The sequence below is a fragment of the Balaenoptera borealis genome (assembly GCF_965194805.1).
Source record: "Balaenoptera borealis genome assembly, chromosome: 16".
NCBI lineage: Eukaryota > Metazoa > Chordata > Mammalia > Artiodactyla > Balaenopteridae > Balaenoptera > Balaenoptera borealis.
In genome coordinates this window covers 66,800,336-66,827,147 of record NC_138872.1, presented here as the reverse complement: position 1 = coordinate 66,827,147, position 26,812 = coordinate 66,800,336, and the positions used below count along the sequence as shown (strand labels likewise).

Below are 26,812 nucleotides of genomic sequence, written 5' to 3'. Positions count from 1 at the left end.
GCTTCTGTACTTTATTATTATATTCCTGTTCTCCTTTAAAGCATCTAAAACAAAAACTCAGCATATAACAAATACTTGTTGATTAGCTGATTAGGAAAAACACAAGAAAAACATTTAAACAGAATGTTTTATTGACTTTAGGTCAGCTGGGAACAATTACCTGCATTTATGCTTTATGATATTTCATCTCATTGGAAAAAAAGATAAATGTTAGAGACTTCTCACTTTCATATACTTGCTGCTCTGGGTTGAGAAAAGGTTCAGCTCTTTCCTGCAATATGTGTTTCAGTACTACAACTCATCAACGAAAGGTGTATGCCCCAGATTTCCACTTGCTGCCATTGACTTCCGGCCAGAAACAAACTTCTTTGCAGCCTTTAAGTAAACAAACAAAACAAGACAGAAAGTTAACAGAAATAAGCAAGTAGATAAACTTCTGTTCCTTTGAGTATTTCATCCTATGTGTGACTGAGCAAGTGTGGTGCTCTAAATATGAGCGTAGCTGTTAAACAGGGAAAAGGAAAACCCTTCTGACGTTGCAAAATAGGGCAGAGTCTCCTTGAGCAGAGCTGTACTTCCCTGCTTTGGTATTGCAATGGCAAATAGTCTGAGTCAATAAAAATACACTGATTGTTAACTTAAAAGTTACACTTTATATCCTAGTATTCTTTATGCCGCTACTTTGAGTCCAAAGGCTGGTTGTTTAGGTTAAGTGCAATACCACGAGGAGCAGTCCCACATTATCTCAGGTCAGCTTTTTTAATAAAGAGACAGTGTTGCAGGCAGCTGGGTTGGACTCACATGATAGTATGGTATATAAGATGAGGACAGCCATTTGGAAGAGTATGTAATGATGAACTTATGGGCCAAGTGAAATCAAGTCAGGGTTGCTATCTTAAAATAGCCTGCTTCTTTTTTTCTATCCCCAAGGGGAGACCCCTTGGTGAGAAGATGGTTAAGACCTTGACCATGGAAGGGGAGTTGGCATTTTTAATAGAGAAAGGACTGATTTTGGGTTCATTCTGTAGTTCACGTACTTGTTAGGCATAGCAGGGAATACAAAGAGGTATAAGACATAGTCCTTGCCCTCAAAACAACTCAATTTTATAGGAAACAATATATGTGAAAATAAAAAAAAATAGAGCAGGGGCAGGAGAAGGTCTTAGGTTGAGAAGACTAAAGAAAATCTTGAGATGGTAGATCATGAAAGATTGGCAGGATAGAGAGTTTATTTCTTAGGAGTGAGGAGGAAAATACCAAACTCAACAATTAGGTTGAATCGTATGAAACTGCCAATATTTGACTCTTCTTGACCTTTAAGAATTTAAAATGGTTTAACCTAATGGTAATTTAGTTGCATGAGGAAGATACATCACCCTGAGTTGACAAGGAAGCTATCTGCAGATATGGGGATGAGCCCTTCTGCCTCCACACCAGGTACATAGGCACCAAACACCACGAGAACAGAATATACAGCCCAAGGAAGCTTACGCATTCCTTCTGAAACTGGATCATTAAGGACAAGTTATTTGATGTTAAATAAATTTTCATTTGCTTACATTTATGACATCAGCGTCAGCTACCGAGTCAATCTGCTGAAGGACTGTGGATGGCGGCACATATGAACCAGCAACTAGAGCCTGGGACCCAACTTCATCCAGGAAACCCTCAGAAGACTCCACTGACATTAGGTACCCAGCTTTCAGCTTGTTCCTGTCCAATAAAAGGTGTGTAACTAAGGCAGACGCCAGTTTTATAGAGCAAGGCAAAGTATGTTCCCAAACCCTTAAACATGTTTGGGTAAATACGCAAACTAACAGCTTTGAAATCTTACAGTGCTAAAGGTCTCCATTCTATTTCTTCAATTCACCAACTATTTTAGATACATTTTTGGTCATGGTTTTAGGCATCTCTGTTAAAGAACATCCCTATGTGGGCTCTTCTCACTGTCCCTTTAGCAGAATGCTGTGTGCTGATAATATAACTTCCCTTAACCCCACCCCCCAGCCCATTTGTGTGCTGGGATTTGTCTCACTGAGGGTAGGGCAAGTGGGGAAGGACAGTATAGGTCTTATAAGTCCCTGTAGCTTAAATATGGGTACAAAAACATCAATTTGAAATAAAACAAAATCCAATTCATAATTATCCCAGAAAGAAATTGATGTTCAATAAGGCACTTGAGTTATTTAGCTCAAACTAATCTCCTTGGCACTCTGTAGCAAGACTTCCATTTAAACATAACTACAATTTAATGTAGCAATTTTACCACACTGTCCACTTAACTGAAAAAAGATTTTACCTGCAATAAACTTTACCAAGTGATTATTAGTTTGTCCCTTCAGCAATGACACCTTACTTTCTCTCTTTCACTATAGGAGGACTAAGAACCTTACAAAAAAAGTATCAACTCCATCAAAATGGCAGAAAATATATTTTGACATTAATAACCAAAATTCCATTTTCTAAATGTTGCTGTACCTGGTAAGAACTGTGCTACACTTATTAAGAAAACACATTTTCTTAAATAAATTAGATTTGAAACAGATTTCTCCTAAGCTTATCCATTGTTTCAATTTATTATAAGGTTTGTTTCTGATGCAATCATGCAGAGCTCCATCCTATCGATCCTTGGTTCCATGTATACAATATTTAATAAATTGTGTTGCCCTTATTTGAGAGATGCACTTCTTAGTGTGTTCAGTATAACAAAAGTAATAATACTAATGAGAACAGAAATGGTAAAAGATTGTTCCCTCCTGGGTTGTAATTCACCCTGTCATATTTCCTTTGTGGGCAATATTAAACGATCATGAAGACCTCTGGAGTTTTAGGATTCACATTCTGAATTGTCCTAAATGGATGGAGTCAAATTTAAATGTTTTAAACTCCTGTATGAAAATGCAAGCTGATTTCCAACTCTGTCCAAAGTCTGTCTCTTTTAGAGAAACTCCCAGAGCTACTGAGTTAAGAGGTGTTGTTAGCACTTTCAATGAGGACAGTGGGAATTTAAAAATCACCAAATAGGAGACAGATACTGCAATCTTTTAATCAGATATATTTTTTGGTCTATCAAATCAGTAAAGAGGAAAAAGTTGCCAATGGTTATGGTAGAAGAGGCACTCTCATATATACTGACGATGTGCGTATCAACTGGTAAAACCTTTCAACATTGTGACTCCAAAATATAAAAATAAAAATATTACATAAACACAAACATATATTTTAATGCACAGCCTTTCATTATAATGTTTATAACTCTTGGCCCAGTTGCTAATCTATACCAAGAAAGTAATATGAAATACAAAAATGTTTTAAAACCCAAAGATATCCTTTATAGTTTATAATTTCCAACTGCCAACTTGTTGAAAATGTCCAACAAGTATATTTTGACACACCAATTAAAATTGTTTATGACAAATTTTTAGTAATAAAAATAAATGGAATAAATGCAAACAGCATTATAATGTTAAAAAAAGAGAAGAATCATTGGTAGGGAATGAAAAATAATTTTTGTCTTTCTTTGTGTTTGTAATTTTCAATTTCTACAATAAACACTAATAAGTATTATTTATTAACAAGTATATATACAATATTAACAATTATGTTAAAAAATGGTCAAGAAAATAATCCAAATGTTAACAATTATATCTCTAGGGGGTAGGAGTATATTTCCTTTTCCTTTTAAATACTTTTCTGTACCTTTCAATCCTTTTGTGTATTTATTACAATAGTGTTGTAACTAGAAAAAATACAACTTTCAAATAATTGAAACATGAAACATTAATATTGAAACTTACTTGGCAACTTGGACATCTGTATTAGAAAGGTTTCCTTGAGCAACTGTTTTTACCTGGTTATAGGCAGCCTTGATAACCTAGGATAGACAAGTAAAAGCTGGTCATCTTTGATCAGTGCCAAAGTCTGCTGCAGCATTCAAATGCTCCTCTACTGAGGCAAAAACAAAAGATGGAAGGTTAGTTCCAGAGAAACAGTATAGTGTCCATTTGGAATTCTTAAGTCACTACGTGCTGCTTACTCTTCCATTGTTTCATAAAGCAGCTGTTTGTACAATATCCAAGTGGCCAAGTTTCTTAACAAACGTTAAGTGGCAGAGGGCAGAGGATAGCAGTAGGGTTTAGGAAAAGAAAACTCAGGGATTTATAATTGCCTACAAAGAACAAGCACCTCAAAAATTTCTCAAGACTCTCAAAGTATCATGTAATTAATACTGCTATCTCTTACTATTCACTAAGAAAAAAGTAGTAATCCATACACAGCCAATCTCTAAAGCCTGTCCATACCTGGAGTGCTAGAGTCATGAAGGAATCAAGTTCTAGTGATGTGGGTGGGTACTTGGTAAATATATGTTGAATAAATAAATTAATAATAAACCTGGCCCGTGATTTTCTCCATCCCAACCCTGGCACCATTCTGGGTCTGCTACTTACTGTTCTTCCTAATCACCTAAACTCTAGGACCTTCATTTCCCCTCCAGGTGAGCTACCCATTTCCATAGCCATACCCCAGACCTGCACATAACCTAGATCTGACCTACCTCTGAAATCCTCAATTCCAAGACCTCTGGCCTAAGTCTTTAATCATGCTATCCTTGTCTTCCATTTTATCAACATCTCTAGTTCCTTGATTTGTCCACTTTCAATCTATCAGGTCCCCCTGGCTTCACTTCTTTAGCCTAAATCCATGAATCATCTCTTCAATCACTCTTGCCAGTGTTTCCAACTTCCTGCCATCTTTTCATACTTCTGACCTGCCTACTTTGCAGGATTCCAGCCTGGGATCAACCCTACTGCCTGCCTCCTCCATTTCTGCATTAGGCTAGACGTCTGACTGTACTATGAATTTGTGGTCACTTATCTCAAGGAGACATCTGTACTGCTGTTATGCTCATTCTGTGTGCATCTAGCCACTCATCTGTCCTAAACCTCGTTACTTTCTTTAAACTCTCCTCCCTTCTCTTATTCTCAAAACATGACTTAGCCTCCAACCTCACCAGGGATGTACTTCCTCATCTTCCCGACATCCTCTTCTCCCATTAGCCTTTGTGTCCAAGGCTAAAATGTCCGATTGTACTTTGGATCCTGCTTGCTCTTGCTTTTTCAGACTTGATCCATCTATAATTTATCTCCTATATTCGCTCCAATTTTCTTTCCTTTCAGTGTGAATGTCTCTTCCTACTTAATCTCTCAGTGGAAACTCTCCTAAAACTACCACCCACCTCCTTGCAAGTCTAAGCTCCACCTGCCTGCACCAACTTTGTATTTCTTTCTTCCCATTCATTCCTTAATATTATAAATTTTAGTTCACTTCCAATACTCTGATAAAAACTGATAGTATCACCAATATTATCCTAGTTTGCTAAAACTACCAGACCTCTCTGTGGTAACTAAAGGGATGTTAATCCAGAGTAGATTGAAACAGTGTTAACCATTCTCTCTTTCCTGGCCTCCAAACATGCCAGTTTCTCTTCTTTTTCTTTCTGTCTTTTTTGGCCATTTTCCTTAGCTCGACCTTCAGTTTTCTTCTCCTCCAACCTTTCACATGTAACCCTGACTTCAACACACTCTTTATAATGAGGACTCCCAGTATACATCTTGGCCTTGACCTCAACTGAGTTCTCCATTTAGATATCCCAGAGACAACTCAATGCCACATGTCCACACAGAACGAAAATACCAAGGAAACATTTCCTCCTTCTTTTCTGGAAGCATCAGTATATGATGCTTCATTTTTAACTTTCCTCCACAGTAGATAACACTTTAATGATATTACACTATACAGAACTCTGATAAATCAAGGCATTCAAACATTCCATGTTCTTACTAAAAATATGTTAATGGGGGAAAAAATCTTGTGAGAATTGATGAGTTTGCAACTTACATCTCCAGCAGCTGCAGCCTGCGAGATAGCGTAAATCCCAAAGAGTCCAGAATCTGAGTAACTGGCATTAAAAGCGGAAACCTGAAAATATAATGAAACTTTACTGTATGTCATTCTACCAGGTAAAACAGGGCACAATTTCCCTAAGGCTGTCTAGACAAAAACGTATTCCTTCACAGTAGAAGCAAAGACATGGATTACTATTTCACTTAAATGGTTCTATTAAGGACTGAGGTGTTCTATATACAGGTTACCTCTTTCACAACTGTAATGTTTTAACTTTTCTCATTTAACTCTTTCTAAAATGACGGCTCACTTTCCTTGGTATTTTCTAACCTTTTGATGATTAAAAGTTAATGCAAACATTAACTTGTGAACATTACTACTGTATATTCAGTACAGCTGAGTGGTATAAATCATGGGCTTTGGCATTAGACAAACCTGCTTTCTTCCCTCTGCTGTTGGTGGTGACTTCCTTTTCACCAATTCGCTTTCACTTCTCCTATAGACTAAAGTTAAAGGGTTAGGAAACAAATTTCTGCTTAGTATCTATTATTCAGATGTCCAAGGGAGCAAGAAATTTAGCCTCTGGAAAACAGGGGTATTTCTGTCTGTAGTCTGAGTAGAGTGTTAAGTTCCTTAAGGTGGACATGACACCCTAGTAAAGTGCTTTTCAGTGTTTATGTGGACCGTTTACATAAGGATCACTTGATTTGTTATTAAAAATGTAGACTTTCAGGTTCCCACAACAGATCTACTCACTCAGATCACTAAAGATGCAGTCTGGGATTCCGAATTTTAAACTAGTGCTCCAGATGAAGTTTGAAAACCATTGGTTCGGCCCATATGAAGCATACAAAGATATGCACTTCAATCACCTGAAGTTTAATTCTGAGACTAACTAGTCATCCTCCAAATTTCTGGCCAAATTCTGAAGTAGTAATTTCTATTAATTTTTTTTTTTTTTTGGTGGATTTATCTTTTAAATTTATTTATTTATTTATTTAATTTTGGCTGCATTGGGTCTTCATTGCTGCGTGCGGGTTTTCTCTAGTTGCGGAGAGCGGGGGCTGCTCTTCCTTGCGGTGCCTGGGCTTCTAATTGCGGTGGCTTCTCTTGTTGCAGAGCACGGGCTCTAGGTGCGCAGGCTTCAGTGGTTGTGGTGTGTGGGCTCAGTAGTTGTGGCTTGCAGGCTCTAGAGTGCGGGCTCAGTAGTTGTGGCACGTGGGCCTAGTTGCTCCACGGCATGTGGGATCTTCCCAGACCAGGGCTTGAACCAGTGTCCCCTGCATTGGCAGGCGGATTCTTAACCACTGCGCCACCAGGGAAGTCCCAGGAATTTCTATTAAATTATGTCACTGGATTAGATTAAACTCCAACTACCCAAAGCATCATTAACATTCAATGGTGAAGAGTAAAGCATGAAGAAAAGAAAACAGAGTAGACCATGAACCAGGAGAAAGAAAATCTGGAGAAAATCTAATTTAGGACTAGGACTAATTTAAGATAATGGTTTTCGGGAGTTCCCTGGTGGTCCAGTGGGTAAGACTCTGAGCTGCAGGGGTCCTGGGTTCGATCCCTGGTCGGGGAACTAGATCCCATGTGCATGCCACAACTAAGAAGCCCACACGCTGCAACTAAGAAGCCCGCATGCTGCAACTAAAAGATCCCGCATGCTACAACTAAACATGCCGCAATGAAGATCCCACGTGCCACAACTAAGACCTGGTGCAGCCAAAATAAATAAACTTAAAAAAAAAAAATAAGATAATGGTTTTCAAACTGTGCTCCAGGGAACTCTAAGGCTCTGTACAGAAGATTCCAAGGGTTTCACTGTCAAGTAAGCCTTCTAAACTTCTTTAAAAGCAAAAACTTTTGTGTTGGGCATTGCAGCTGGGAAATGGCACTGATGAAAAAGGCTACTCTGCTAAAAAAAAAAAAAAGTCTGACACTACCACTAAAGTATTAAACAGAGGAATAAAAAGAGAAGATGACTGATTTTAATTTTCACCATTAAGTGTCAAATGGCCAAAGACTTACTGAGGCATAAACCTACCTGTGCCATGTACTATTGCTGAAATTATGAACGATACTTAATCCTACAATTTAGTACATTTGTTACTTTTTAAAGATATCATTGAAGGTCACACGGGGCATTACATTGGGCAAACTATCGTCACTCATTAAATATTTTGCCGGTGACATTTTACATTCTCTTGATTTGAGTATCATTATTTTGAAAGCTTTAGCACTTTCCTCACTGTCATAAAAAGGTGTCTTCTAAGGCAACATAACTTTGGTTATGGTTAAATGTCATTTTTCTCTTTTAACTTAATCTCAAGCTGGAGGAGCAGGTCTGTAAGTAATTTCTTGCTGTATATCTTGTACACTTGGTTGGAAAACATGAAGAGCAGTGAAATTCAGGAAGTAGCCACAAGAATAGAAGGGGACAGAGGAAATCAGAAAAAAAGACTAATTAGAATCTAGGGGAATGTTTACTATCTAAAACTTTATTCTAAAGGGAACTGAAGTGTGAATTTCTGACTTTTTAAGCATTCAATTCTTCTTTTTATATTAGAATAACAGTAAGTTTTTGATAGACCCACTAAGGTACTAAAATTAAACCTGGCTGTCTCTTCAGTTTTACAAAGATTTTCTTTGTGTTCATCTTAATTTTTTTTTCTTTTGGCCACACCGCGTGGCACGCGGGATCTTAGTTCCCTGACCAGGGATAGAACTCGTGCTGCCTGCAGTGGAAGCGCGCAGAGTCTTAACCACTGGACCACCAGAGAAGACCCTCATCTTAACTTTTAAAAGCAGATTAACATTAAGAGCAAGTATCAGGACTACATCGTAAACACTGAGCCTGTGAAAACAAAAGGAGAGATATCAACTGTTCAGACTCACATCAAATGGCTGGTGAATTCCCTTGGCAACAGCTTGGTATAGAGAGCTGGTGGCATTGCTGCCCCTCTTAACATGTGGTCCAGCACCGAGGACATGCTGGAGAACACTAAACGCATTTGCTTCTGCACTTCCTGCAGCAGCACTTTCTGCTACAAGAGCAGCATGGACGAGACTGTCTCCATTCTGTTCTCGAATTTCACCTGGGGCCAGGTAAGGCAAGAGCGAAGAAAGTGGCTTTTGGTTTTATTCTTCAATATTCTCTACAACACAGTATTAACCCATTAAGATTAAGCTTTTCCCTGGCCTGGTGCTCTCCTTGCTATCCTGCCCTTCCCCCAACACATACACAAACATGTTTAATATATAACACTCAAGCAATCTAATTCTTTCTTTCCACATTGATACTATTTGGTAGTAAATAATCAGGCCTATTATACTCCAATATGCTACTGGGGGGAGAGGCGGCACCCTGGTAAATTAACCTTAATGGAACAAAACACTTACCTCCACGGTACTTGGTCTTTGCACCAGATAAACCAAGCCCACCCCTCATGTTGAGAAACTGTTCAGCAACTTGCTTTAGAACAGGATGACTCACACCTATTTCAAAAGAAACAAAAACAAACTAGAACCAGAATTTCTAAAACACAATCGTAGAACACGATTTTAAAAATACATCATTATACAATTCAAATATTACAAAAATAAACAGTAAAGAAAATAACAGCCTCCCATAATGCCACTCTTCTAGAAATATGCATTTACAGCTTTACTATATATTCATCTAGAACTTTTTCTATGCAAATATTAATATTATCCTTTTTATTTTTAAAATGGTGTCATTCTATTGATATTGTTTCTAACTTGTCTTTTGTAATTTACATCTAAGTGAATGGACTACACCAAACATTTAATGGTTATAAAGAATTTTATTATATGGATATACCATCATTTATTTAATCAATCTCTTCTTGAGGGACATGAGTATGCTTCTAATAGTTGGCTATTCAAACAATATGGCAATGTGCATCAAAAGACATTTTCAAAAGAGTGAAAAAAAAATCCACAAAATGGGAAAAAATCTGGTAAGGATTAGTATCCAGAATATATAAAGAACTCTTATAACTCAACAATTTAAAAAAACAAACAACCCAATTAAAAAATGGGCAAGGGACTTGAATAAGCATTTCTCCAAATAAGATATATAGACGGCCAAAAAGCACAAAAAAATATGTTCAGTGTTATCAATCACTACGGAAATGCATATCAAAACCACAATGAGACACTACTTCACACCCATTAGGATGGCCATAATCAAAGACAGATAATAAGTGTTGATAAGAATGTGGAGAAATCGGAACCCTTGTGCACTGCTGATGGAACGTAAAATGGTTCCACTGCTTTGGAAAACAGTCTGGCAGTTCTTCAAATGGTTAAACAGAGAGATACCCTATCCTGGCAATTCTACTCCTAGGTATACACCCAAAAGAATGAAAAAGATGTTTTGTTAAAAAACTTATATATGAATGTTTATATTCATAAAAGCCAAAACATTCAGGAACAACCCAAATGTCCAGCTAATGAATGAATAACAAAATGTGGTAATGAAATATATTTTTCAGCCAGAAAAGGGAATGGAACATTGGTACATGCTACAATATGGATGGACTTTGAAAACATTATGCTAAGTGACTAAGTGAAAGAAGCCAGTTACAAAGGCTATTATTGTATAATTCCCTTTATATGAAATGTCCAGAACAGTCAGCTCTATACAGACAGAAAGGAGATTAATGGTTGCCAGAGGCAAGGAGGAGGTGGAACGAGGAGTAACTGCTAATGAGTACGGGGTTTCTTTTGGGGATGGTGAAAATGTTCTGAAATTAGATAGTGACAATAGTTGCACAACTCTGTGAGTATACTAAAAACCACAAACTGTACACTTTAAAAGGGTAAATTTTATGGCATGTGAATTATACCTCAATTAAGCTGTTATTTATAAAACAAATGAACAAAAACCCAATACTGCAAATAATATTCTCATGCAACTATTTTGTAAACTTGAACAAATGTTTCTGCAGGGTAAATTCTTAAAAGTAAATGCTGGGCCTAGGAGAATAAACAATTACAATTTTAATATATTAAAACAGACCTCCAGGGACTTCCCTGGTAGCACAGTGGTTAAGAATCCACCTGATGATGCAGGGGACACGGGTTCAATCCCTGGTCCGGGAAGATCCCACATGCTGCGGAGCAACAACTACTAAGCCCGTGAGCCACAACTACTGAGGCCACGTGCTTCAACTATTGAAGCCCGCACACCTAGAGCCCGTGCTCCACAACAAGAGAAGCCACTGCAATGAGAAGCCCGCACACCAAAATGAAGAGTAGCCCCCACTCACCACAACTAGAGAAAGCCCGCGTGCAGCAACAAAGACCCAACGCAGCCAAAAAAAAAAAAAAGACCTCCAAAAATGTACCATTTTACACTCCCACCAATAATTTTTGAGAGTGCCTATTTCTCCATACCATGGTTAATACTGGGCAGTGGCAATCTTTTAGTTTTTGTCAATTTCACAGATTAAAAATTTTTTAGTTATTACATCTTTTACAATAATTGGCCATACACACACACACACACAAACACACACACACACACACACACACTTTCCCCACGAATTGGATGTTCATGCCCTTTGCCTATTTTTCTACTAAATTGTACTTAAAACGAAGCAAAACAAAAACAAAAGCTCTTTGTAAAAGCTCTTTGCTTAGAGAAATCTGCCCTTTGTCATAGGTTTTGCAAATACTGTAATGAATTTGAAAGCCAGTGCTTTAAAAAGTTAAATGCTGGATTCTGCTTAAAAAGAAAAAAGACTAGCTATTTTTTTTTTTCAGAGTTGTGGAGGATTTATTTATATGCTATAAAGCTGTGTTGGGGAAGTTTTAGTTTTTTAAAATTTTATTGACGTATAGTTGATTTACAATGTTGTGTTAATTTCTGCTATAAAGTGACTCAGTTATACATATATATATTCTTTTTCATATTCTTTTCCATTATGGTTTATCACAGGATATTGAATATAGTTCTCTGTGCTATACAGTGGGACCTTGTTGTTTATCCATTCTACATATAATAGTTTCCACCTACTAATCCCAAACTCCCAATCCTTCCCTCCCCCATCCCCCTCCCCCTTGGCAACCACAAGTCTGTTCTCTATGTGAGTCTGTTTCTATTTCATAGATATGTTCATTTGTGTCACATTTTAGATTCTGTGTATAAGTGATATATGGTATTTGTCTTTCTCTTTCTGACTTACTTCGCTTAGTATGATAATCTCTACGTATATCCATGTTGCTGCAAATGGCATTATTTCATTCTTTTTAATGGCTGAGTAATATTCTATTGTATATATGTACCACATCTTCTTTATCCATTCATCTGTCAATGGACATTTAGGTTGTTTCCATGAAAGACTAGCTATTAAAATCCTATCACATACTGACTTTCTGACATAAACAGAGGATGAGTTCTGAAATTTTGTTCAATCCTGTGTTCACATAATTATAGCTTAAAGGACTACTCTTTTTTTTTAATGACTCACATTGAGACAGTGAAACAATACTTTTATTCATAACTATAAGTGCAACATTTAATAGTAGCACATCTTAGAGTTTCTCTTTTTCCAATTAACCACTTTCTAGAATGAGACAGAACAACATAATGGAGAATCGTATAATCAGAATTTAAGAAAATACCCAAGTGAGTATATTATAAATTGAGGCTGGTTACCTATATAGTGACAGAATTACAATACACTGGAAAGGTGTCCCATCCCCTACCACATCAAATTATAAAGGAAAAGTCAGCAGCCTCAGTGAATTTTCTGACTATCTACCACTTTCTCTGGGAGCCAAGAACCATAGAACTGTAAATTATCTAGATATCAATCTATATATAACTATAAAAGATGTATATATACATAGTCAGTTACATATGATAGTACCTGATTTTACAGAGTTTCAAGGATAATTCTACCTCCTCATTGAATAAGTTAGTCACGTTTCACTATCTGCCAAGTCATACTTCTTTTTTTGTAACTGAAGATTTACAATGTTGTGTTAGTTTCTGGTATATAGCAAAGTGATTCAGTTATAAATATTCTTTTCCATTATGGTTTATTACAGGATATTGAATATAGTTTCCTGTGCTATACAATAGGATCTTGTTGTTTATCCATTCTATATATAACAGTTTATATCTGCTATTCCCAAACTCCCAATCCAACCCTCCCCTGTCCCCCTCCCCGCTGGCAACCAAAAGTCTGTTTTCTATGTCTGTGACTTAAAAAACCACTCTTAAAAGAAGCAAACTGACATGCAGGCAATTCCCAACTTACCAAGTCCAATCAAAGCCATTCTTGCACTTGTAAAATGATTCTGTACATAGTCATGTAACTGAGGAAGTAAAAATATTTATTAGGTTATATTGGTATAAATATAAAAAGCTATAAAAACGTGAAACTGCAGTTCAGCAGAAGATAAATACTCAGGCTTAAAAGCTGCCATAATGAACTATAAGGGACTACTTAGTACTGAATTAAACTGAGCTTTTAAAAACCATTGCTGAACAGTCAGCTCTACCCACCACCAGAGCCTCCCATCAAGCCTCTTAGATAGCCTCAACCACCAGAGGGCAGACAGCAGAAGCAAGAAAAACTACAATCCTGCAGCCTGTGGACCAAAACCCACAGTTACAGAAAGATAGACAAGATGAAAAGGCAGAGGGCTATATATCAGATGAAGGAAAAAGAAAAAACCCCAGAAAAACAACTAAATGAAGTGGAGATAGGCAACCTTCCAGAAAAAGAATTCAGAATAATGATAGTGAAGATGATCCAGGACCTCGGAATAAGAATGGAGGCAAAGATTGAGAAGATGCAAAAAATGATTAACAAAGACTAGAAGAATTAAAGAACAAACAAACAGAGATGACCAATACAATAACTGAAATGAAAACTACACTAGAAGGAATCAATAGCAGAATAACTGAGGCAAAAGAACGGATAAGTGACCTGGAAGACAGAATGGTAGAATTCACTGCTGCGGAACAGACTAAAGAAAAAAGAATGAAAAGAAATGAAGACATCCTAAGAGACCTCTGGGATAACATTAAACGCAACAACATTCGCATTATAGGGGTCCCAGAAGGAGAAGAGAGAGAGAAAGGGCCAGAGAAAATATTTGAAGAGATTATAGTCGAAAACTTCCCTAACATGGGAAAGGAAATAGCTACCCAAGTCCAGGAAGCGCAGAGAGTCCCATACAGGAGAAACCCAAGGAGAAACACACTGAGACACATAGTAATCAAAGTGGCAAAAATTAAAGACAAAGAAAAATTATTGAAAGCAGCAAGGGAAAAACGACAAATAACATACAAGGGAACTCCCATAAGGTTAACAGCTGATTTCTCAGCAGAAACTCTACAAGCCAGAAGGGAGTGGCATGATATACTTAAAGTGATGAAAGGGAAGAACCTACAACCAAGATTACTCTACCCGGCAAGGATCTCATTTAGATTTGATGGAGAAATCAAAAGCTTTACAGACAAGCAAAAGTTAAGAGAATTCAGCACCACCAAACCAGCTCTACAACAAATGCTAAAGGAACTTCTCTAAGTGGGAAACACAAGAGAAGAAAAGGACCTACAAAAACAAACCCAAAACAATTAAGAAAATGGTCATAGGAACATACATATCGATAATTACCTTAAACGTGAATGGATTAAATACTCCAACCAAAAGACACAAGCTTGCTGAATGGATACAAAAACGAGACCCATATATATGCTGTCTACAAGAGACCCACTTTAGACCTAGGGACACATACAGACTGAAAGTGAGGGGATGGAAAAAGATATTCCATGCAAATGGAAATCAAAAGAAAGCTGGAGTAGCTATACTCATATCAGATAAAATAGACTTTTTTTTTTTAATTAATAGCTACTTTATTTATTTATTTATTTATTTATTTATTTATTTATTTATTTTGGCTGTGTTGGGTCTTCATTTCGTGCGAGGGCTTTCTCTAGTTGTGGCAAGCGGGGGCCACTCTTCATCGCGGTGCGCCGGCCTTTCACTATCGCGGCCCCTCCCGTTGCGGGGCACAGGCTCCAGACGCGCAGGCTCAGTAGTTGTGGCTTACAGGCCCAGTTGCTCCGCGGCATGTGGGATCTTCCCAGACCAGGGCTCGAACCTGTGTCCCCTGCATTAGCAGGCAGATTCTCAACCACTGCGCCACCAGGGAAGCCCGATAAAATAGACTTTAAAGTAAAGAATGTTACAGGAGACAAAGAAGGACACTACATAATGATCAAGGGATCAATCCAAGAAGAAGATATAACAATTATAAATATATATGCACCCAACAAAGGAGCACCTCAATACATAAGGCAACTGCTAACAGCCATAAAAGAGGAAATTGACAGTAACACAATAATAGTGGGGGACTTTAACACCTCACTTACTCCAATGGACAGATCATCCAAAATGAAAATAAATAAGGAAACAGAAGCTTTAAATGACACAATAGACCAGATAGATTTAATTGATATTTATAGGACATTCCATCCAAAAACAGCAGATTACACGTTCTTCTCAAGTGTGCACGGAACATTCTCCAGGATAGATCACATCTTGGGTCACAAATCAAGCCTCAGTAAATTTAAGAAAATTGAAATCATATCAAGCATCTTTTCTGACCACAATGCTATGAGATTAGAAATGAATTACAGGGAAAAAAACGTAAAAAAGACAAACACATGGAGGCTAAACAATACGTTACTAAATAACCAAGAGATCACTGACGAAATCAAAGAGGAAATCAAAAAATACCTAGAGACAAATGACAATGAAAACACGACGACCCAAAACCTATGGGATGCAGCAAAAGCAGTTCTAAGAGGGAAGTTTATAGCTATACAAGCCTACCTAAAGAAACAAGAAAAATCTCAAGTAAACAATCTAACCTTACACCTAAAGAAACTAGAGAAAGAAGAACAAACAAAACCCAAAGTTAGCAGAAGGAAAGAAATCATAAAGATCAGAGCAGAAATAAATGAAACAGAAACAAAGAAAACAATAGCAAAGATCAATAAAACTAAAAGCTGGTTCTCTGAGAAGATAAACAAAATTGATAAACCATTAGCAAGACTCATCAAGAAAAAGAGGGAGAGGACTCAAATCAATAAATTAGAAATGAAAAAGAAGTTACAACAGACACAGCAGAAATACAAAGCATCCTAAGACACTACTACAAGCAACTCTATGCCAATAAAATGGACAACCTGGAAGAAATGGACAAATTCGTAGAAAGGTATAACCTTCCAAGACTGAACCAGGAAGAAATAAAAATATGAAGAGACCAATCACAAGTAATGAAATTGAAACTGTGATTAAAAATCTTCCAACAAACAAAAGCCCAAGACCAGATGGCTTCACAGGTGAATTCTATCAAACATTTAGAGAAGAGCTAACACCCATCCTTCTCAAACTCTTCCAAAAAACTGCAGAGGAAGGAACACTCCCAAACTCATTCTACAAGTCCATCATCACCCTGATACCAAAACCAGACAAAGATACTACAAAAAAAGAAAATTACAGACCAATATCACTGATGAATATAGATGCAAAAATCCTCAACAAAATACTAGCAAACAGAATCCAACAACACATTAAAGGATCATACACCATGATCAAGTGGGATTTATCCCAGGGATGCAAGGATTCTTCAATATACGCAAATCAATCAATGTGATACACCATATTAACAAAATGAATAATAAAAACCATATGATCATCTCAACAGATGCAGAAAAAGCTTTTGACAAAATTCAACAACCATTTATGATAAAAACTCTCCAGAAAGTGGGCATAGAAGGAACCTACCTCAACATAATAAAGGCCATATATGACAAACCCACAGCAAACATCATTCTCAATGGTGAAAAACTAAAAGCATTTCCTCTAAGATCAGGAACAAGACAAGGATGTCCACTCTCGCCACTATTATTCAACAGTTTTGTAAGTCCTAGCCATGGCAATCAGAGAAGAAAAAGAAATAAAAGGAATACAAATTGGTAAAGAAGAAGGACAACTGTCATTTTTTGTAGATGACATGATACTATACATAGAGAATCCTAAAGATGTCACCAGAAAACTGCTAGAGCTAATGAATGAATTTAGTAAAGTTGCAGGATGCAAAATTAATGCACAGAAATCTCTTGCAGTCCTATACACTAATGATGAAAAATCTGAAAGAGAAATTAAGGAAACACTCCCATTCACCATTGCAACAAAAAGAATAAAATACCTAGGAATAAACCTAAAGAGGTAAAAGACCTGTACTCAGAAAACTAAAAGACACTGATGAAAGAAATCAAAGATAACACAAACAGATGGAGAGATATACCATGTTTTTGGATTGGAAGAATCAATATTGTGAAAATGACTATACTACCCAAAGCAATCTACAGATTCAATGCAATCCCTATCAAATTACCAATGGCATTTTTTACAGAACTAGAACAAAAATATCTTAAATTTGAATGGAGACACAAAAGACCCTGAATAGCAAAGGCAATCTTGAGGGAAAAAAACGGAGCTGGAGGAATCAGACTCCCTCACTTCAGACTATACTACAAAGCTACAGCAATTAAGACAATATGGTCCTGACAAAAACCAGAAATATAGATCAATGGAACAGGATAGAAAGCCCAGAGGTAAACCCATGCACCTATGGTCAACTCATCTATGACAAAGGAGGCAAGGATATACAATGGAGAAAAGACAGTCTCTTCAATAAGTGGTGCTGGGAAAACTGGACAGCTACATGTAAAAGAATGAAATTAGAACACTCCCTAACACCATACACAAAAATAAACTCAAAATGGATTAGAGACCTAAATGTAAGACCGGACACTATAAAGCTCTTAGAGGAAAACATAGGAAGAACACTCTTTGACATAAATCACAGCAAGATCTTTTTTGACCCACCTCCTAGAGTAATGGAAATAAAAACAAAAATAAACAAATGGGACCGAATGAAACTTAAAAGCTTTTGCACAGCAAAGGAAACCATAAACAAGACGAAAAGACAACCCTCAGAATGGGAGAAAATATTTGCAAACGAATGAACGGACAAAGGATTAATCTCCAAAATATATAAACAGCTTATGCAGCTCAATATTAAAAAAACAAACAACAACCCAATCCAAAAATGGGCAGAAGACCTAAATAGGTCTCCAAAGAAGACATACAGATGGCCAAGAAGCACATGAAAAGATGCTCAACATCACTAATTATTAGAGAAATGCAAATCAAAACTACAATGAGGTATCATCTCACACAAGTTAGAATGGGCATCATCAGAAAATCTACAAACAACAAATGCTGGAGAGGGTGTGGAGAACAGGGAACCCTCTTGCACTGTTGGTGGGAATGTAAACTGATACAGCCACTATGCAGAATAGTATGGAGGATCCTTAAAAATCTAAAAACAGAATTACCATATGATCCAGCAATCCCACTACTGGGCATATACCCAGAGAAAACCACAATTCAAAAAGACACATGCACCCCAATGTTCATTGCAGCACTATTTACAATAGCCAGGTCATGGAAGCAACCTAAATGCCCATCGACAGAAGAATGGATAAGGAAGTTGTGGTACATATACACAATGGAATATTACTCAGCCATAAAAAGGAACGAAATTGGGTCATTTGTTGAGACATGGATGGATCTAGAGACTGTCATACAGGGTGAAGTAAGTCAGAAAGAGAAAAACAAATATCACATATTAATGCATATATGTGGAACCTAGAAAAATGGTACAGATGACCCAGTTTGCAGGGCAGAAACTGAGACACAGATGTAGAGAACAAACGTATGGACACCAAGGGGGTAAAGCCGCGGGGGGGTGGGGGTGGTGGTGCGCTGAATTGGGCGAATGGGATTGACATGTATACACTGATGTGTATAAAATTGATGACTAATAAGATCCTGCTGTATAAAAAAATAAATTAAATTAAATTTAAAAATTAAAAAAAAAATGTAATGTGTTTTATCAGTACCTCGTCTGGTGTCACTTTTCCAATCCTATAATCAGGACAATATAAGGAATTAGCCAAGGCATTTCGGTAAGCTGCAGCATGCAAATTTTCAATGACATCTGTAAAATAAGTAAAGAAGCAGTTACAGAAGTGTGATTTAAATAAAGACAACACGACATTTAGAGCCTAGAAACAATTAAACTATACAACTTTGGTCATCGAATTCAAGTATTCAAAATATACTTTCATTTAACCTCTAGGAACTGTTAAAATTCTGCCACTCAAATGTGCTGAGAAAAATAAGAGTTTCTATGATAGCAGCTTCTAAATGTCAGAGTCCACCTAAACTCTTCTCTAACTTTAATCAACCTGGTATCATCTGGAAACCATATATGGGTTTTAGATTCAGAAGTCTGAATCTAATTACAGTTCTGCCACTGATTTGTCGTGTGACCTTGATTAAGTCATCTAATCTGAATTTTGCTTACTTCTAGATTCCCTCTCGAGGTAACAAGGGAGTCGTCAGGGTAAGAGGAGATATGAAAGTATCAGTGTTAGGTCATATTACTAGCTTATAGGGGTCAAATGCTACTGCCACATTGTACACCTCCCTGGCACTGTTCCTACTTTCCTGGTTCAGTGCCTTTGCTTGAGGTATGTCTCTTTTATTTGCTTATTATTTGGGCGTCCCTCCATGCCAGGCACTGTGCTGGAAATACAGAGACCAGTAAGACACATGTGTGCCCTCAAAATGTTGAGAGGGAAAAACTGTAAAATAAAGTATTATGGGTGTGATGTTAGTAGTATATCAAAAGTGCAGCGGGGACACTAGGGAAGGGCAGTGGGAATTGGAAAGGAGTAATAAAAGTAAAATTTGGGATGAGTCTTACAGAATGAGTAGGTGTTTCCCAGGTGAATGATCTGGGAACAGCATTTCAGGCAGAGGACACAGACAAAGGCATAAAGTATGACAACAGTCTGATTCAAAGGGGAATTGCAGCTAGGAGGGAAAGAGAGCAAGAAACAAGGGAGGGAGGCAGGGGCCAGATCATTAGAGTTACCATACATGCTAAGTTAAAGAGTTTGCCTTTAAAGGATTTTCACTGGATTTTCATGTCAGAAGGATCACTGTAATGGCAACCTAAGATGTACATTGCCATTGATGGAAGATGTACACCTGGGGGCAGAGACACAAGCCAGGAGACTACAATAACTGTCCAGGCAGAAAGGATAAGGGCTGCAGCCTCACTGCTACCAGTGGGGAAGAAAGCTACTCTGGACACTGAAATCATCTTTTGTACAATTTTACCATTCTATCTATTTCTTTGGTAGAGGTTTGGAGTAACAAAGTTATCTCCATGAAATAATATGAGCTAACAGGAACCAAGCACTCTTTATGTCCCAGACACTTGACAGGAGTCCCTCTCTTGACAGGCCTGCATCTAAGAAGTCCATCCCATTCTGAGTCCCTGCAGCTGGTCACCTGCTTACACCTCAGTGGTCTACCTGCACACTTCCGCTCCAGCAGAAGTGCTATGACTTCTGAGAATCAGTGGTGCTTTTTTTTAAAGATTTGTTTTGCCAGATGTGCTTGCCAAGATTAAATAACTAAACATTATATAAACACAAATATGAATACAAAAAAGTTTTTTTTTTTAAAAATTAAGTTGATTACTTTGGAAAGACACAATAAAAGTGAGTTGGCTAAACAATAATAGCAGCAGCAACAATAAACTGCTGCCAGATTTAGTGTAAGCAAAACAACCACTGAAAAAACACCAGGGGTGGGGTGGGGTGGGCGGTAGGGTGGATGGGTGGGGAGATGGAGGGAGGGGGAGGGGGACGACACAGGCAAAAGGCCTAGGATTCTATAGTCAATTTATTTGCTATCAAAGATAAAAAATAACAATACAAATGTTTAGAAATGAACAATATGTTTTAAAAAGTGGACAAATTTTTGGAGAGGGTATTTTCAAACCCAAGTAGAAAAAGAATTTCAATAGCAATTTTATTCTTCTACAAATTGATCTTCTTAAAAACCCAGTATCTTAGAAACAATGGAATATAATCTGAAAGTGTACTTACGAGTCTGTGGATTCTGAAAAGCCACAGCGCTGTCAATCCTTAGCTGAGGCTGAAGGGCAGCTACCTCCCAGCGACGAAATTCTGGTGCTGTGGTGACGTTGAGCAGGAACTCCATTAGAATATCACTACAGAAGACATGAAGATAAGAGTTACCAGTCAAAAATTTAAAACCAACATCCATTCTACATAACTGTATTGCTCTCATTATTAAACTTTAGGCAGTTTGTAACTAATAATCCGAAACCAACATCTGAGGTCATAATGCCACATTAAAAAAGACTACAACTGAGCAACTTAGTATTTCTTTAAAAGCAGATGTTCTAAACACACAAAGGTACTTACACATCATCCCGCAGGCATTCCACAGTATAAGCCATGTTTTCCCTTGTTGAAATCACACTGAGTCAAAAATAAATTACAGTGAATTATCTAAATCAGAAGAACAAGCTTTCCCTTATATCTTCGTTAAATCAACCAATTCTTTTGGAAAAAATTATTTTGAAGTACATAAAGTATAAATAATAGTATAACAAAAATACACTCAACTAAATTTAAAAAATATTTTTAAAAATCTTAAGAAAACCACAATATTTCAACCTTAAAAAAAAAGGAAGAAAATCCTGACATGTTACACATGGATAAACCTTGAAGACATTTTGCTAAGTGAAGTAAGTCAGTCATGAAAGGACAACAAATACTGTATGATTCCACTGATACAAGGTACCTAGAGTAGTCAAAATCATAGAAAGAGAACACAGAATGGTGGTTGCCTGGGGCCAGGGGAAGAGGGGGATGGGGAGTTAGTGTTTAATAGCTACAGAGTTTCAGTTGGGGAAGATGAAAACATTCTGGACATGGGTGGTGGTGATGGTTGCCTAATGACACTTATTGCCATAGAACTATACAATAAAAGATGGTAAATTTTACGTTAAGTATATTTTACCACAACTTAAAAAAAAAAGGACAACTTTAAAGTTGAAGATCTCTTTGTACCATTCCCAGGCTAACTCTCACACTTTCTCCCACTCTAGAGACAAACATAATCATAGGCATTACATATTATTTTGTTAAAAACGTTATACCTTAAAAAAATCTTGAAACTTGTTTTTCCACAAAACATTTTGTTTTTAAGTCTGCTATGTTGAAACAGATTGAGTTCATTCCTTAACTGCTGTGTAGTAGTCCCACCATATTACTACATCATACTTCACTTATCCATCTCTTTAAAGATAGGCATTTAGATTGTTTCCGGTCTCAGTAACGATAAAGAATCCCTTTGTGCATGTGGATTAAAAACTGTTAGGTTGTAGAATATGCTCATTTTCAATATTAATAGATATTCCTTGATTCTTTCCTATGTAGATGTATCAATTTATACTCCCACCAGCAGTATAAAATGGTATCACACTGTTGATTATAAGTAAAGATCATTGTTTCTGGCTTCCTCTTCTGGGAACAGCCTGTTCCTCTCCTCTGTCTGTCCATTTACTCTTTGGTTGTTTTTTCCTAATTTGTAGTTCTTTATTTTTCCAAATAATCCTCTCCATGTTACATATGTTGCAAATATCTATTCCTAGTTACTTAAATGTTTACTTTAAGGCATAAAGATGTTTTACATTTTATGCAGTCAAATTCATCAGGCTTTTCCTTCTTGTGCCTTAAGAAATTGTTAACCACCTTGATAACAGAGAGAAGTTCCCTTACAATTGATTATCTTCTGGTGTTTTCACTATTTCCGATTACTTATTTTTAACAAACCTTAATTTGCCACCAACTGCTTCAATTCCACGGGTTATCTTGAAAGATGAAGCTCCTTTTGTAGTCTTAGAAATGAAAAAACAATTGTTTTTAGTAGTTTTTTAATGCTAAGCTTGCCAAACATCACTTTATGTCAAAATCTAAAGTCTAATTCTCATTAAATTCAAATGGAACGCTAACCGAATAGTGAATCCTTTTTAGTTTAAGAATTATAAAACAAAGTTGACCAAAAAGCACAAGTATAGATTTTTATATAAAGTATGTTTAGGTAAAAATTCCATTATCAAATACAAGCTTACTGGATTCATCCATTTATTCTGAAAGAGATCTGCATATGAGAAAGAGTAATTTTCTTTCCGTTTCTGGCACTTCTTTTTTAAAATTAAAAATTTTGTTTTTTACTGATTTCTTATGCTCTAGCACTAACATTCGGATGGACACTAATTTAATGCTTCTCTATGGTAAATATCCTGTGGTTTTTCATGATATATTAGGGGACTGTACTAGGTTGAAAGTGTCCCCCAAATTCATGTCCACCCAGAACCTGCAAATGTGACCTTATTTGGAAATAGCCTTTGCAGACATAAACATTTAAAATGAGGTCATGCTGGATTAGAGTGGGCCCTAAATCTAATATGACTGGAAAAATTCAATAAGAGGGATATTTGGATACAGAGACACAGAGAGGGCCATGTGAGAACAGGGGCAGATACTGGAATGATGCAGCTGCAAGCCAAGGAATGCCAAGGATTGCTGGCAACCACCAGAAGCTAGGAGAGACAAGGCAAAATTCTTCCTAGAGCCTTTAGAGGGAGCACGGCTCTACTGACACCTTGACTTTGACTTCTAGCCTCTAGAACTGTGAGAGGATAAATTCCTGTTGTTTAAGCCACCCTGTTTGCAGTAATTTGTTATGGCAGCTCCAGGAAACTAATATAGGGATGTTGCTTTTAGTTTTTCTTTTCTGTAGGACCAAGGTGCCACAGATTTCTAAACATATTGAGGTAGTAAAGATGCTTACCAAACTGGATGCAAGACGAAGCAAATGAGAGGTTCCTAAATTGTTGGAGTCCTCATATCTGCTGCCTGCTTTAATGAACAAACCAATTCTTGATGCAGGAGCATAGTTTTCGAGAGAAGCAATCACTAAACCATTTGGTAATTTGGTAAACTGTATTTAAAATAAAGTAGGGATGTGATTAATGTCTTTATATTACCAAGGACAGTAAGGCACGTATGTGTCCAGTGAGCAACTCAGTGGGACTAACCTCAAGGTCCTGAGGATGTGGAGGCGCTCCTGCAGGGGCAGTTGTGGCTTTAGCTTTGGGAGCAACTTTGAGGGAATAAAATCTCTAAACACAAAAAAGACAGGTTACCACATTTCTCAAAAGAATAGTGCATTGTATCCAAGTGGGCCCAAGCAATAGAGGGTGTTCAGTGGTAAAAGAACTCCATGGGAGGATTTAGCTGATTAACTTTACAATGAAATTACTACCCACCAGTTTACCCATGCCACTCTTAAATCTCTAGTTATTTGTGATTTGTAGAGCCTGAAGGAATACTGAGTTGAACATGTTCATTTCGTACTATGTAAAGAATTACTATATTTTCTTTTACCTTTTAACTACCTTATTAAAACTTCAAGTGGTCCTTTCTAGCTCTAATGCTTTGGAATTTTTTGAAAAAGTGTGGAATAGCCACATTCATACCCTTTTATAGATTTCAGCATTATTGCTTCCCTTATCTGCCCAAAGAGTCTCATCTTTTTAGTCTATTTTCCAATATGACTTCATTTCCTTAACCAGTTTAGTAATCTTTAAAAAAGACAAAGTATATCAAAGAAAACTTCCTCCAGCCCCCAATATTTCCCATAGTATCTTCACTCTCTTCTGTGCTACATTAAGACTACACAACCAAAGGTTTTATCTTCTTTGACTAATATACCCTGAGATTAAGAATAGCGTCATCCATAGTAGATTCTCAGTATATATAATATGCAGCCACTGGAAGGGTAAAGGGCTCCTCTTAAATGTCAGATAATGGATCCAAAATGCATAACTTTATTCAGTTTTTTTTTGGCAAATGATATACAATGCCACAGAATGCATTTTGATTATGTCTAAGGATCTTAAGGTTACTAGTAGAGATGTTGAGAGTTAATCCTTGGTACTCTCAGGATCAAATGAACATGCTGCTAGAGTTTCCCAAGGACCCCCCTCAGAGGCTGCAATGCCTCTACTCCGTGTTGTCCAGGACGGCTGTTTGTTGTGCATTCAGCATCAGTGCTATACTATCGATAAGCTGGTTCCTAGTTTTCATTTGCTGTTAGTGCTTTCAAATTATAAATTCCAATTAGCTTTGCTTTATCATCATCAATTTCATTTCCTGGGTGTGGTATAGTTAACCCTACTATTGATTCTAGCTTTTCATTTTCCAGAAAGTAAAAAATTTAAGATACATGGGCACAGCAGTTCAAATAATCCATAGTTCCATTGCTAAGGTACATTTTGGTGCTCTCCTCTCAAATGTGCCTGAACAGTGATACTTTGTTGGTTAGGTACTTCCTATAATTTGTCCCATTCAAATCTGTTGCAAAGAATTATCCCAGTAATTGTCCATACAACTACTATTTTGTTTAAATAACAAAAGATGTATAAATTTATTCTTATGTAAAATAAGTGTTATAAGTAGAAACAACAATTGCTTTCAAGCTTATTGCAATTTGTTTACATTGGTCCTCTTCAACTCTGTTATCTTTGAGTTCTTTTTTCTACTGGAAGGTGGGGATGGATGCAATGGAGGAAGAGCTTTTGGGGCCTTTTGCCAGTCTAACCGGGCTTCTCTCCAAGGGTTATTAATCACTGGTTAGTCTAGGGGTGCTAAGAAGGGTAAGAGAATTACAGCCTAAATTACAGCCATTTGTATAATTCATATTTTATCTATTTAAACATTAAGCACAGGGAAACTCCATTCCCCGGTCTTCTGCACCTCCTTCTAGCAGGTTACTAGGTTTCTCAGTAACCCAGGTACTCTTGGCACTTTGGGCTGGAAAATTCTTTGTTGTGGGTGGCTTTGTGCACCGTAGGATGTTCAGCAGTAGCACTCCCCCCTAGGCTGTTACAACCAAAAATGTCTCTAGATACATTGCCAACTGTCCCCTGGGGGGCAAAATTGGCCTCGCTGAACTTTTTTAATCTCAGAGACTGAGACTGTGCCCCCTTGACAACCACCGGTTCACACTGATATAACACTGACCCTAGAGGAGTTTTCCCCAAGCGAGAGCTGTGTTTCACTCGGGCTTGAAGGAGGAGCCTTAAAAAGCTCTAGAAGGCACGCCAAGAAACCCTCCTGGATAAACTCTAACAAGAGATCAAGAAAAGCACACTTTATACAGCCAGGACACCACAGTAACAATCAAGTTCCAGGCACAGTGAAAAAAGCTATAAAGGCATTAGCTCATTTCTTCCTTATGATTTCACTCATAAGCCCACTTAACCGTTGGGGAAGCTGATGCTCCGTGATATGCCAAGAAGCAGAGGCCGCAGCTGATAGGTTAGGGATGGGGGACTAGGTCTACGCCGGCCTCCTTCTGCACGCCAAGTGCACCAGTGACCTTCAAAGGTGTCTCCACCCGAGTCGCTGCACCTCCGCTCTTAAGCCCTCCCCCTCTCTTCAGGTTTTCCAGCATTAAGTCTCCTCTGCTCAGAGCACGAGCTGGCCTTCCAACGCCCGATCCCCCCAGCCTGCAGCCCACTTGGCCGGCAGGATTCACCTGAAGGGCAGAACAAAACCCAAGGCCCCGGGACCCCAAACCAGGCACCTCCAGTCCGTATGGCTTTGCTGACAATCTGCTTCCCCACCCTCCCCCAAGCCCGCCAGCTGTGCTCACCGAGAGGGATCCGGCTCTGGCTATTAGTTTCATGGCTCAAGATTGCTCTGACCCGCGGTCACGGCCTCCTTAGAGTAAAGCAAGATGGCGGCCGACGGCGGGAGCGGCCCAGACTGCCCCGCGACACTCTTTCCCACGCCTCCTACGTGAGGGTACTCTCTATACGA

At 37.7% G+C, this 26,812-nt stretch overlaps 1 protein-coding gene across 1 annotated transcript; it reads right to left on the bottom strand.

The window, feature by feature from the left end:
- Nucleotides 1-109: 109 nt before the first annotated feature.
- Nucleotides 110-26,790, bottom strand: UQCRC2 (ubiquinol-cytochrome c reductase core protein 2). Its single transcript, XM_082362570.1, has 14 exons — nt 26,646-26,790; nt 24,025-24,108; nt 23,778-23,927; nt 22,757-22,821; nt 21,341-21,397; nt 20,999-21,123; nt 18,935-19,032; nt 13,203-13,260; nt 9,310-9,405; nt 8,806-9,005; nt 5,899-5,979; nt 3,798-3,874; nt 1,560-1,713; nt 110-375 (listed from the first exon to the last, which is right to left on the bottom strand). The coding sequence occupies exons 1-14, from the start codon at nt 26,676-26,678 to the stop codon at nt 292-294; spliced, it is 1,362 nt and encodes a 453-aa protein (XP_082218696.1). The 5' UTR covers nt 26,679-26,790; the 3' UTR covers nt 110-291.
- Nucleotides 26,791-26,812: the final 22 nt, after the last annotated feature.

Excerpts from the sequence above, each read along its gene's own strand:
- UQCRC2 (XM_082362570.1), bottom strand. The coding sequence starts at position 26,678 with ATGAAACTAATAGCCAGAGCCGGATCCCTCTCG. Across the intron at positions 9,006-9,309 it reads AAAGACCAAGTACCGTGGAG|GTGAAATTCGAGAACAGAAT; the intron begins GTAAGTGTTTTG and ends ACCTGGCCCCAG. Across the intron at positions 5,980-8,805 it reads GAATTCACCAGCCATTTGAT|GTTTCCGCTTTTAATGCCAG; the intron begins GTGAGTCTGAAC and ends TTATATTTTCAG.